Source organism: Vipera berus (assembly GCF_964194415.1).
Source record: "Vipera berus genome assembly, chromosome: 7".
Taxonomy (NCBI): Eukaryota; Metazoa; Chordata; class Lepidosauria; order Squamata; family Viperidae; genus Vipera; species Vipera berus.
In genome coordinates this window covers 79,820,656-79,834,507 of record NC_138209.1, presented here as the reverse complement: position 1 = coordinate 79,834,507, position 13,852 = coordinate 79,820,656, and the positions used below count along the sequence as shown (strand labels likewise).

The 13,852-nt window shown below is 42.7% G+C and overlaps 1 protein-coding gene across 3 annotated transcripts in view; it reads right to left on the bottom strand.

The window, feature by feature from the left end:
* KCNIP4 (potassium voltage-gated channel interacting protein 4) overlaps nt 1–13,852 on the bottom strand; it is a gene marked incomplete at its 5' end in the record, with an annotated part of 258,129 nt that overhangs the window by 10,822 nt on the left and 233,455 nt on the right. For all 3 annotated transcript variants that reach the window (XM_081332490.1, XM_081332492.1, XM_081332491.1), the window contains one exon: nt 3,691–3,760. In XM_081332490.1, the coding sequence (XP_081188616.1) occupies nt 3,691–3,760 (70 nt within the window). The remainder of the gene's footprint in view (nt 1–3,690; nt 3,761–13,852) is intronic.

Below are 13,852 nucleotides of genomic sequence, written 5' to 3'. Positions count from 1 at the left end.
CCAAAAAAGGTGCCGGAACTCCGTTCTGAGCGTTCTATGAGAAAAAAAAGCCCTGGGCTTATTACTGAGTCAGCATGAACAAGGGTGTGCCTATTTGTGTTGTGACACTTTTTTAAAAAAGAAAAAAGAAAAGCGATGCATGAAAATGCATCTATTTCTTTCTAACTTGAAATATGCTAGGAATATGCACTGCACGGGAAATGAACCGAAGAGGAGAGGAGAGGAGAGCTGGGAGGGACCTTGAAGGTCTTCTAATCCAGCCCCTTGCTCAAACAGGAGACCATTCTGGATAAATGGTTGTCCAATCTCTTCTTAAAAAACCTTAAAAACCAACCAACCATTAAAAGTTTCTTAAATGGATGTTGGCCATGTAAGTTCTAGGCTCTTGAGGGCCTTCCATCCACTTCAACAGGAGCAATGGAGAAAAAGGGAATTTGTACAGAATTTGGCAGAAAAAACATCTAGCCAATTTGTACAGGACAACCGGGCAGAAGAAACAACACAGTGAATTGTGTGGAAGAACAAGCCAGGAGGAATGTCTAAATGGATTTTTTCAGGGAAACGAGAGAGGAAAACAGTTTCATAGGACAACGTCTTGCGCCAAATATTGCGGCATCGAGACTTGTGGGCTTATGCAGCTGATAAAACGTCCTTCTTAAGAAAAAGGGCTGCTTTCGGTAAGAGAAGGAGAAGTAGCCACAATAACAAGCAGAAACAGGATCACCGAGTTGGCTGACTTATTATCCACACCGTACCAATCTATGCAAGAGCGAGGAAATATTCACTCATGATGGAAAGCCTGTCAAGTCCGTCAAGGGAAAAGAAAGCAACATGCCTCACAAAACAAAGGGAGGCCCACAGAGATCGGTGGGTTATCGCACATTTGCACCAGCCCTAATCTATACATTTCCATTGCTTCTCGATTCCTCCCTGCCTATCCTAACCTAACATTCCAGAGGAGAGAAATAACGCCAGCGTAACCCCGCCGGGGAGCTTATGAAGAATTACTTGAAGCATTGCCAGTGCTCCTCAGGTGCCTCCAAATAAAAAGAGATTTATTGTAGGATTTTTTTTAAGCTCCAACTTGCATCTTGACTATTAATGAAAGAGTAGCTTTTTATTAGTCGGTATGGCAGGGAGCACAGAAGAAAGAGTCACAACAGTCTTTTCAAGTCACACAACCACTCTTAAACTTCTCTCTGCCCAGAGTTTGTGAGTTTTGAAAACCGCAGGAAACACCGGAGCTAACTTTCAGTTTTCAGAGGAGGGTAAACGTTGCTTGCCCGCCCCCCCCAAAAAAACTTAGGAATAATCCGATACGAGGAATAATGGTGGATGGATACAGTCCATGTGTCTATGGAGGTTCTGTGTCCTCTGGGTCCTGGTTGTCCCAAAGGTGCTTTTTCAAGAGGCAACTGGACTTTGTTTTTCCTTGAAGACGTTTCGCTTCTCATCTAAGAAGCTTCTTCAGTTTTGGCTGGAGTCAGAAGTGAGGAAGCTTCTTGGATGAGATGTGAAACATCTTCAAGGAAAAACAAAGAGAGTCCAGTTGCCTCTTGAAAAAGCACCTTTGGGATAATACAGTACATAATTCAACTTTTTTTTTTTAGAAGAACTGATGATCACAAGACTACATTTTATGTGTCTAGTCCAGCAGTCTTCAAACTTGGCCCTTTTATGGGAGTTGAAGTCCACAAGTCATAAAAGGGCCAAGTTTGAAGAACCCTGGTCCAGCCATCTGGCTTAATTTTTGACGTGCGTTTCTTTTTTTCCTTCTTTTCAACTCCTTCTTTTTATGCTACCTTGTAGAAGATCTTGGTAACAAGCTGGGTATCAAAACCTAATAAAAGTATGTCTATTCCTTTTTTTTGTCTCCTTTATTTCTATTGTTTTCTTAATAAGACCCTTTAAAAATCAAACAAAACATAATAATATTCATTGCAGCTATTTCCCCCCTCCAAACTTAATTATGGCTCAAATATAATTATAGTCATTCAGATTTGATACTCTATTCTGTACGCATGTTTAAATACAAGATCCTTTGCTCTCTTCATTCCTAGAATATAGATGTCTACATTTTGGATCTTTACTAATTTTATTTGCGCAGAGTTTGCTTGGATGGGACAGGGAGAAGCTGACATATCTTTGTACGATGATGGAGGTCTACCCATAGATTAAGCAGCCCTCTTTAATCACCCTCCAGAGGATGTGATTAACCTAGTTACAAGATGCCTTTTGGGTTGGAAAAAAGTGCCATCTTGTAGTAAAAGATATTCTTGAATGTTCTTATCTCAACCTGTTCAGATGGGAAAGAATCAGGACCAGGATCTAATGGATGACCTCTTGCAGGGAAAAAGTGCTCGAGATCTCGTTTCTTGAGTGTTCCCTGTAAATTAAGGTCACTGGGTTACACTGGCTCTGTTCTTGCCTGCAGGGGTGGCCTCCCAAGGTAAAATGGGATGACCTTATCCCAAAGCACGGCAATGGTGGTGGACTAAATCATCTCCATTGCTTTCCAACAGTTGTGTGAAACTGCTGAACAGGTCGTTGGGTTTGGGGACTAAATACTGAATTACGTTTTCATGGGATACGTATATTTATCCGGTGGGATTCCCTTTTTAAGATACAATATACCTAAACTCTTTGGGTTGAGTGGTACAAAATTGCCCCAAATAACATGTAATTAAATGAAGCAAGCAATGGATGGTCATCTATGCTTGTCCGTCACATCAGTTAATGGCAAAAATGCTGTCCTGAACCAGAATCTGGGTCAAGCGATAGAGGATGCAGAAGAATAAAGCGAATTGCAAAAAATGCGGAGCTAGCTGGTTCCTGGGTTCAGGAATCGGAGAATTTACATGTTCTCAGTGAATTTCAGAGCAGGAAGAACATCTGGGGCACTCCTGGATTTCTCCCTCTTCAGTTGAAGTCCGTTTTAATCTCCATGATGAGGAGACTCTGCCGCCAGCTTCAGTTGGTATAACCACTGGGTCATTTCCTGAACACGACCAGCCTATCTTTAGTTATTTATAGGTTGCTGACCTCAAACCTAGGTTGCTCTAACCCCGCCCCCCCCCACTTAGTCCTTGCCCTAAAAATCTGAAGCCGGTGCAGCATGGAGGCCTTGGGCAACCAGCGGGGGCACCAGACTATCCCCAGACTGTGTAGTTTTGTTAAAGCAACTGCACCAACTGCTGACTGACTACCAGGCCCCTTACAAGCCCCCCGAACAATTCATCTCCGAAGGCCTTTCTCCTGATAGGTCATCGGGGAAGACCTGGCCATAGGACAGCCGCTAACTCCAGCTGTCAATGGGCGGATCTTTTCTCTGGTCCCCGCTGAAATTTGGGACACGCCTCCTTTCATCTTTAAACATCTGTTGAAAAGTTACATCTTCACCTAAGCCTTCCCAGAATGAATATTAGAATCCTCCTCCTCCTGGTCCCTCCTCCTCCTGTTCCCCCCCCCTTGAGCTGACCTGGCACAAAACACAGCATATTCTTGAACGGCTAGCCTGCTGCCCAGACGGAGGGTACCCACCCGCGGGCGGAGCCCCAAGCGTGTCTCCAGCCCCCCCCCCTTAGAGAGGACAAGCGACTGAATTCCCGAGGCCCCCACCCTGGAGCTTAAAGCAGGGAGAGGTAAGGGGGGTGTACATGCAAAGAGGACTACTTATCTCAAAGGACTCACCTCCCTGTGGGAAGAACTGAGAGTAAATCTCTTTGAAGGTCTCTTCATTAACAATCCCACTGGGACACTCCTAAAGAAAGTGGCAAAGATGCGGGTGAATAACAAAGCTGGGCTCGAGCTGTCCAAAGGACCACAAACTCAAACAGTGATTGCAAAAGCTTAAAAGGCTCAAAAGGAAAAATGGCCTGCAAAAGGATTCCGCCTCTCACCGATCTAGGCTTTTCTCTTATTTCCTGACTCAGAATTTGCTCCCCGCAAGTAGAAATGTAAGCCTTCCTGCGCTGAAGCTATGTGAGTGACTGGCCAGTTACCAATCTATTAATACAGCGAATCCTCAACTTACCACAGTTCATTTAGTAACCGTCCAAAGGGAAAAAGGAGTTATGACCATTTTTCATACTTGCAACCGTTGTAGCATCCCCAGGGTCACATGATCAAAATTCGGACGCTTGGCAACTGACTTGTATTTATGACGGTTGCAGTGTCCCGGGGGGGGGAGGTCAGGTGATCCCCCTTTTCTGACCTTCTGACAAACAAAGTCAGTGGGGAAGCCACAACCGTGTCACTAACTTAACAACTGCAGCGGTTCACTAAACATCCGAGGCAAGGAAGGTTGTAAAATGGGGCAAAATTCACTTCACAAATGTCTCGCTTAGCAACAGAAACTTTGAGCTCAATTGCGGTTCGTAATTCGAGGACTACATGTACAGGCAAACCATCATTTTAAGGAATTTGGAGGCCGCATTCGGATTTTCTGTTCCTTGGCTGATCAAACAATCTTTCGTGTTAGCTCAGTTGCGATGAACAAAAGTTAGTGTCTTTCAAGGCTTCTTGGCTGTTCACGTCTGACAGGAAATATGGAACTTATGTAAAATTTCTCCAAACTTCGGAAACAGCACCAAAGAGCGAGTGTGGCTGTCACATCATTGGCAAGCAGGCCATGAAAACATTTCTTCCTTCTCCACAAGCGCCACTGATTGAAGGGCATCAAAGCAGCTCAATGTTGACAGGGCCATCATTTCGAAATGAAGGTATTTTATTGTGTTAGTATGTTTAAGCTTGTACACTAGCAGCTATTATATTATATTATATATATATAATAGAGCCTTGGTGGAGCAGTGGGCTAATGCCTCCTTAAGTAACACCAGCTGCCTGCAATTAGTGCAGGTTCGAGTCCCACCAGGCTCAAGGTTGACTCAGCCTTCCATCCTTCCCAGGTAGGTAAAATGAGGACCCAGATTGTTGGGGGCAATAAGCTGACTTTGTAATAATGCCGCTTGGGGTGTGTGTGAAAGCCCTAACAAGCAGGCATATACATAGAATGAAGGCTACTGCTAAGCTTGTAAGCCGCCCTGAGTCTTCGGAGAAGGGCGGGATATAAATGGAATTAAAATAAATAAAATAAATATAATACCTGCAAGTGTCAAGCTTAAAAATACTAAAATCATAAACACAATGAAATCCCTTCAGAAATCTCTTACTCCTCTAAAGTTATAGATCCATTTCCCCAAAGTGAAAGGGCGATTTACATCCTTCGGACCAAATTGTTTTGAATTTCGTGTGTGGCCAACGTTTTATTCCCTGGATTGCCCGTCCCAGGAATGTGAGGAAGGAGCGCCACAAATGGTCAGTTTAATGAAGGTATCTTCAATCAACGGTAGCCACAATTTACATTGTTTCTTGCCTTTCAGGATGACAATTTTTTCAAGACATATTTGTAAAAAATAAATAAATACTGTAATGATTCTTTTGAGGCATGAAAAAGATACAAATACAGACATCTTGATGAAGTTATCCAGGAGGAAAAAAGGAGGAAAAAGGCTCACCCAGTGAGTTTTTACGGCCTCTGTGCCTGCCTTTCTCTCTCTTCCTACAGTTCAGAAAATCCACTTTGCTGTTTTCAGGACACTGCAGTGTGAACTTCTCACACCAAAGTTCCTTCAACACACTTCAGAAACAAAACCCACACTTTCTAAGCCCAGGCCAATACAACACCACCTGTGTTTGTCCTCTCCTACAGCCCCACCTCAAAATCCTTTCAGTGTGGCTCCAGGCTGGCTGGGGGATTCTGGGAGTTCACACATCTTAAAAGTTGCTGACGTTCAGAAACATTGCTCTACGTGAATGTAAAGAGAAACAGAAACCCAAAGCAAAAGAAGGAGCAGTTATAATAGTTTTTTTTTTAAAAAAACACCAAAGTAGGTCCTTAAGCATTATTTTTGTGCCCGAAGTTTCTATTTTTACACTGTCTGCTTGGTGACTGCAAAGGAGAGAAGACTAACTAGGCTAATTATAAAACTAGTACTACAAAGGAAATACACCAACGTTCAGAGTCGTTTCATTACAGCTGATGGTGCTGCTTCTAGTTACCGCCTCTGTTACGGGACCACGACCTTCTAAGCTTGTGTGGGAATTCATCTTTTAAAAATAGAAAGCTAACAGTTAAAAAAAGGGGGAAGACAAATAAACTCTGTTGATTAGAGCTACTGTATATGATCCGCAGATCAGGTTTTTTTGGACAGCAAAACCAGCAAATACAAAGAATATCTTGGTAATTCTTACTTGTTAGCTCCTGTATTTTTTTAAAAAAAGTAAAAGACTTATTTCATCATCGGTCATTGTACAAGGCAGTTGCTAAATCTCTGTGGCTGATTAAAGGAAAAATGCCACGTTAAATTAGAACCGAAGGATCTCCACAATAAAGCTTTTTCCATTGTGATCCATTAAACAATCTCTAAAAAAATTAACCTGTTGCCCCTCAGCAGAAGAAGGAGCAATTCCAAAGAATCAAGGTCTAAACCAAATTTTGCATCTCCCCAAATTTTGCATCTCTCCTTTATTCTCTTTGGTACCCAGATGGAAAGATTCTTCTTCTTCCATTGCAAGTCACCTTCTCACTCTCTTATAATTCCACCTACAATGAAAGGGTGGTGCATTGCAAGATTTTTTCCCTTTCCCTGCCCTTTCCCCCTTCCAGCCAACTCTTTCAGATTCACTCAAGCGTATTAAGAACAATCACACTGATGGATTACCCAATTACTTTAATTATGGCGTTCATTTTGCAAAATTTTGGCAACTCAAATGCAGTTTGAAGTACAATTATTCCACTGAAGTTGATTATTATTATTTTTTTAAAAAAGGCTTGTGGAGCATAATGAAGTCTCATTATTTTATTAATTGAAATATTACACTAATCTCTGAGGGGAAGAATTGCAAATGGTCCCTGTTCAGGATTATTTGAGTATTAATGTTAAATCACTTTCTTGAGGATTTCGGCTCCAGGCCCCAAAATACTTTTTTGATACTATCTCCAGCATGTGCAAAACAGACTTTCTGTGTGACAGGGGTCTTCAAACTTGGCCCTTTGATGACTTGTGGACTTCAACTCCCAGAATTCCTCAGTCAGGCACGCGTACCTGGCTGAGGAATTCTGGGAGCTGAAGTCCACAAGTCATCAAAGGGCCAAGTTTGAAGACCCCTGTTGTATGATGTTGTTCTTTGGAGGGGATTGGCCATTCCCCACTAGTTTTCTCCTCCTTTTTCTTTCATTAATGTTCTTGATTCCATTATGCTGCGTACTATTAAAAAAAAATAATCAACCTCAATTATCTGTTATTCTCTGGAGGGGAGGTTAGAGCACTATTAATTTAACGCCCTAGCTGTTTTCAGCAGAGTTAACTCTTGTGACTGTGGCGTTCATGCCTCAGCTTAATTTAAGGATTAATGAGTGCGTGGGTTGCTGGCCATAAGCCAGACATAACTGCTTAAGCGTATTTGATGCGATACCTCAGGACTTGTGAGAGTTTTCAAGAAGTGACTGTGATGCCCCCATCTGTCCTTGGATTTGCAGAAAATTAGCTTGGCATCTTGTAGATCCTCCTTCTGCCCCACCTCTCTGTGCCCTCCCCTGAACGTCCCAGAAGACAGGTGAGAAAAGCTAACACACCTGTGGTGACGTGAGCCTGCACTTGGATGGTGTCAGGTGAGCTTCATCCCAGTGAAATAAGGAAACAACCTCATGGACGGGGGGGGGGGCTGAAAAAACAGCTGGCCGGAGCAGATTTTTATGGGTAATCCTCGACTCACGGCCACAATTGACCCCAATTGTTGCTAAGTGAGACAAGGGGTAAGTGATTTTTGCCTTTGCTCGTCTGAAGGTTGCAAAAGGGGAATCAGGTGACCCGGGGACACTGCGACCATCATAGATGTGAGTCAGTGGCCAAAGTTCTGAATTTTGATCACGTGACCCTGGGGAGGCTGCAACGGGCATAAGTGTGAAAAATGGCCATAAGTCCTTTTTTTCAGTGCCGTTGTAACTTTGAACGGCCACTAAATGAATTGGTGCAAGTTGCAGACTACGGCTGAGTGTAAACGGAAAGTCCCCTTTGGGTCTTCTTCTCTCCTGAGCCAATTATCTGACCGTGATACGGATACATAGTCTGTCTCCTCCTCTTTTCCTTTTAAATTTTAATGAGCTTGGTGGGAACTTCTAGCATTTTATTTTCCCAGAGGTTTTCTGGATAAATGAGAAATCGGGTATGTCTAGTTTAATGAGGAGAAGGACAGGATAGCAGTGTGCCAATATTTGAGGGGCTGCCCCCCCAAAAGAGGGGGGTCAAGCTATTCTCCAAAGCACCTGAAGGCAGGACAAGCAACAGAGAAAACTCATCAAGGAGAGAAGCAACCTGGAACTAAGGAGGAATTTCCTGACAGACAATCAACCAGTGGAACTGCATGCCTCCAGAAGCTGTGGGTGCTCCAACACTGGACGCTTTTAAGAAGAGACTGGACAGCCATTTGTCCGGAATGGTGTGGGGTTTCCTGATCAGGGGATTGGACTAGATGACCGCCAAGGTCTCTCTTATTCTGTTCCATTCTCTTTTGTATATCCATATGTGGGTAATCATTACTTTCTTTCATTGTTCCCTTTCAACATTTCTTAGTTTAGTTTCTGCTTCTTGTTTTAACTCAATCTGTGAATATCCCCCCTTTTAAAACCAAATGTAACACATCCTAGGTGGCTAAAAGAAAAAAAAATGTTTTCAGAATCTCCACCAGAAATAAAACTCTCCGTGGCACCAAGAATAGACAGGCTGTCTCATTCTCAAAAACTCATCTGGGGCTCAAGAGTTCCCCGGAAGGCAGAATCAGGAAAGGCTTAAGAAGATCAAAGGGTTGGCACTACACAGGAGAATTTTTCTAGCCACCCGGGACTCCCATCATCACCGCAGAGTAGCTGTCAGAATCAGCTCAGGCCCCCTGAGGTTTAGTCCTGACAAAGTCAGGACACCCCAAATTGAGTTCAGCCTGCTGATCTTGTTTCAGATGCTGAGAAAAGCATCTTCACTCCATTTGCCTTTGATGGACAATCTTCAGGTAATCCTCGAGATACAACAGTTCATTCAGCGACCGTTCAGAGTTACAATGGTACTGGGGAAAAAGTGACTTATGACCGTGTTTCACACTTATGACCGTTGCAGCGGGAGGGGAGGGTAGGAAAGGAAATGGAAAGGAAAGGAAAGGAAGAAGAAAGGGAGGAGATGAAAGGAAAGGTCTTATTACTTTTAAACTTCACCTTGATCGTTTGCACTGGGACCTTTCCCAGGCTGACGAGAGAAGCAAAGCTACAGCCTCTCACTTCCTTTAGCTTTAAATATTTTCCAGCTCTCCGAGGATCAGATCTCTGCTGATCTGCAAAAATCTCCAGCAACTTCTCCTCTTGTTGAAAGATGGAAGGAAGGAGGTGACACCAATACTCATAAATGGCATTTTATTTATTTTTCAAGAAACCAGCAATTTGGCAGTGGACATTTCCATGTTTGAAAGTGGTTTAAACAATGAAACAACTATTGGTCTATGACAATAAAGCAGAGGAAACATCTTAACAATTTTGTCCTTAAATTCTAGATTTATGGGAAATCTCTGTGGCATGGTACATAAAAGCAACAGCCAGGACTTTTGAAAGTATTTCCATAACTGAATATGGGAATGTTTGACTTCCGACAAATAGTTTTGATTGGAAAGGTCATTATTCCACTGAACATTTTGGAGGGCAAAACTCTTAATACTTCTGGCTATGGGTGCAACTTTCCCCCCTTTTTGTTATAAGCATTTATTAAACATCCCACGTACTAATGTGCTTGTGACAATCCTTTGTGTGAAATTCACAGTACAACGTGGCTTTTTTGCAGCTCCATAATTGCACAGCAGAAAAAGAAACCACACTATTATCTTTAAAAAAGTGTGACTTGCTCACTTTTTCTGAGAATTGTGCTTACCAGCAAATCATAAATTAACAGTACACCTCTTAGTTTAAATACACACACACACACACACACACACACACACACACACACACATATATATATATATATAGATATAGATATGTTGTTGTTGTTGTTAGCTGCGAAGTCGTGTCCGACCCATCGCGACCCTATGGACAACATTCCTCCAGGCCTTCCTGTCCTCTACCATCTTCTGGAGTCCATTTAAGCTCACGCCTACTGCTTCAGTGACTCCATCCAGCCACCTCATTCTCTGTCGTCCCCTTCTTCTATTGCCCTCGATCTTTCCCAGCATTAGGCTCTTCTCCAGTGAGTCCTTCCTTCTCATTAGGTGGCCAAAGTACTTGAGTTTTAGCTTCAGGATCTGGCCTTCTAAAGAGCAGTCAGGATTGATCTCCTCTAGGACTGACCGGTTTGATCGCCTTGCGGTCCAAGGGACTCGCAGGAGTCTTCTCCAGCACCACAGTTCAAAGGCCTCAATTCTTTGGCGCTCAGCCTTTCTTATGGTCCAACTTTCACTGCCATACGTTGCAACTGGGAAGACCATAGCCTTGACTATACGCACTTTTGTTGACAGGGTGATGTCTCTGCTTTTTAGTGTGCTGTCTAGATTTGCCATGGCTTTCCTCCCCAGGAGCAAGCGTCTTTTAATTTCTTGGCTACAGTCCCCATCTGCAGTGATCTTGGAGCCCAGGAAAATAAAATCTGTCACTACCTCCATTTCTTCCCCATCTATTTGCCAGGAATTGAGAGGGCCAGATGCCATGATCTTGGTTTTCTTAATGTTAAGTTTCAACCCAAGTTTTGCACTCTCCTTCTTCACCTGCAACAAGAGGCTCTTTAGTTCTTCTTCACTTTCTGCTATTAGAGTGGTATCATCTGCGTATCTTAGGTTGTTGATATTTCTTCCGGCAATCTTAATTCCAACTTTTGATTCATCTAGCCCTGCCTTTCTCATGATGTGCTCTGCATATAAGTTAAATAGGCAGGGCGACAGTATACAGCCTTGCCGGACTCCTTTCCCAATTTTGAACCAATCAGTGGTTCCGTGTCCCGTTCTCACTGTTGCTTCTTGACCCGCATATAGGTTTCTCAAGAGACAAATAAGATGGTCTGGTACTCCCATCTCTTTAAGAACTTGCCACAGTTTGTTATGATCCACACAATCAAAGGCTTTAGCATAGTCAATGAAGCAGAAGTAGATGTTTTTCTGGAACTCCCTAGCTTTCTCCATGATCCAGCGTATGTTGGCAATTTGATCTCTAGTTCCTCTGCCTCTTCGAAATCCTGCCTGCACTTCTGGTAGTTCTCGATCCACATACTGCTGAAGTCTAGCTTGTAGGATTTTAAGCATGACTTTACTAGCATGAGAAATGAGTGCAATGGTGCGATAGTTTGAACATTCTTTGGCACTGCCTTTCTTTGGAATTGGAATGTAAACTGATCTTTTCCAATCCTGTGGCCATTGTTGAGTTTTCCAAATTTGCTGGCAAATTGAGTGTAGCACTTTTACTGCATTGTCTTTTAAGATTTTGAATAGCTCAGCTGGAATACTGTCACTTCCACTAGCTTTGTTGTTGCTCAGCTTTTCTAAGGCCCACTTCACTTCACATTCTAGGATGTCTGGCTCGAGGTCAGTGACCACCTCATTGTGATTATCAGGGACGTTAAGCTCATTCTTGTATAGTTCTTCTGTGTAATTTTGCCACCTCTTCTTAATCTCTTCTGCCTCTGTTAGGTCCCTGCCATTTTGGTCCTTTATCATGCCCATTTTTGCATTAAACGTTCCCTTCATTTCTCCAATTTTCTTGAAAAGATCTCTGGTCCTCCCTATTCTATTATTTTCTTCTATTTCTTTGCACTGTTCATTTAAGAAGGCATTCTTATCTCTTCTAGCTATTCTCTGGAATTTTGCATTCAATTGGGTGTATCTTTCTTTTTCTCCCTTGCCTTTCGCTTCCCTCCTTTCCTCAGCTATTTGCAAAGCTTCCTCAGACAGCCATTTTGCTTTCTTGCATTTCTTTTTCTTTGGGATGGTTTTGGTTGCTACCTGTTGTACAATGTCGCGAACCTCTGTCCATAGTTCTTCAGGCACTCTGTCTATCAGATCTAATTCCTTAAATCTATTTGTCACCTCTACTGTATATTCAACAGGGATATGATTTAATTCATACCTGAGTGGCCTAGTGCTTTTCCCTACTTTCTTCAGTTTAAGCCTAAACTTTGCAAGGAGAAGCTCATGGTCTGAGCCACAGTCAGCTCCTGGTCTTGTTTTTACTGACTGTATAGAGCTTCTCCATCTTTGGCTGCAGAGCATATAGTCAATCTGATTTCTGTGTTGACCATCTGGTGATGTCCATGTGTAGAGCCGTCTCTTGGGTTGTTGGAAAAGAGTGTTTGCTATGACCATTGTATTCTCTTGACAGAATTCTATCAGCCTGTGCCCTGCTTCATTTTGCACTCCAAGGCCAAACTTGCCTGTTATTCCAGTTATCTTTTGGCTTCCTACTTTAGCATTCCAATCCCCCATGATGATAAGAACATCATTTTTTGGTGTTAGTTCTATAAGGTGCTGTAGTGCTTCATAGAACTGGTCAATTTCATCCTCTTCAGCACTGGTGGTTGGGGCATAGACCTGGACTACTGTGATATTGAATGGTTTGCCTTGGATTCGAACTGAGATCATTCTGTCATTTTGAGGATTGTATCCCAGTATTGCTTTTCCTACTCTTTTATTGACTATGAAGGCTACTCCATTTCTTCTGAAGGATTCTTGCCCACAGTAGTATACCTGATGGTCATCTGAATTAAATTCACCCATTCCTGTCCATTTTAGTTCGCTGATACCTAAGATGTCAATGTTCAGTCTTGTCATCTCTTGTTTGACCACGTCCAGTTTTCCTTGATTCATGGATCTTACATTCCAGGTTCCTATGGAGAAAAAATCTTTACAGCATCGGACTTTCCTTTCACCACCAGACATATCCACAGCTGAGCGTCCTTTCGGCTTTGGCCCAGTCGCTTCATTCTTTCTGGCGCTACTAGTACTAGCCCTCTGCTCTTCCCCAGTAGCATATTGGACACCTTCCGACCTGAGGGGCTCATCTTCCAGCGTCATATCGTTTTGCCTTTTGGTACTGTCCATAGGGTTTTCATGGCAAAGATACTGGAGTGGTTTGCCATTTCCTTCTCCAGTGGATCACGTTTTGTCAGAACTCTCTGCTATGACCTGTCCGTCTTGGGTGGCCCTGCACGGCATAGCTCATAGCTTCATTGAATTACGCAAGCCCCTTCGCCACGACAAGGCAGTAATCCATGAAGGGGAGATATAGATATAGATATATATATATATATATGAAGACCCCTGGCTTAAAATAATAAACAAAGTTCTTAAAAAGACTAAATGATCAATTAGTCTAATTGAAAGGCATCCGAATGACATACAGAGCTTTAAAAAATATCCAGAGGATGCAATATTAAGCACTTATACTAGGATGCATAAATACCGCGTGAATTTGCTCTTCATTTCTTCACTAACAAAACTGTTTTCTGCAGCTGCAAATGGCAACACAAACCGCAGTGACTATTTTCCTTTTTCAGCTGATGAGAACGGATCAAAGCTGGCTTGTTGACTATTTGCTCCAGGGACTCTTTCCCAGTTCCTTAATGTTGGAGACGATCCCCCTCCGGCAGTTCAGACCAATCCATAACACTCCCGCTTTAATTAGGATTAACTAGGGGGTGACAGCTAATTACCCAAATCGAATTCTATTTACATTAGGAAGCCTAGATTTTTTTAAAAACAACAACAACACCCAAAATGTCCTCTTTTTGAATGGCCTAAAGACGCTAATCAAAAATGATTTGTCTACTAGAAG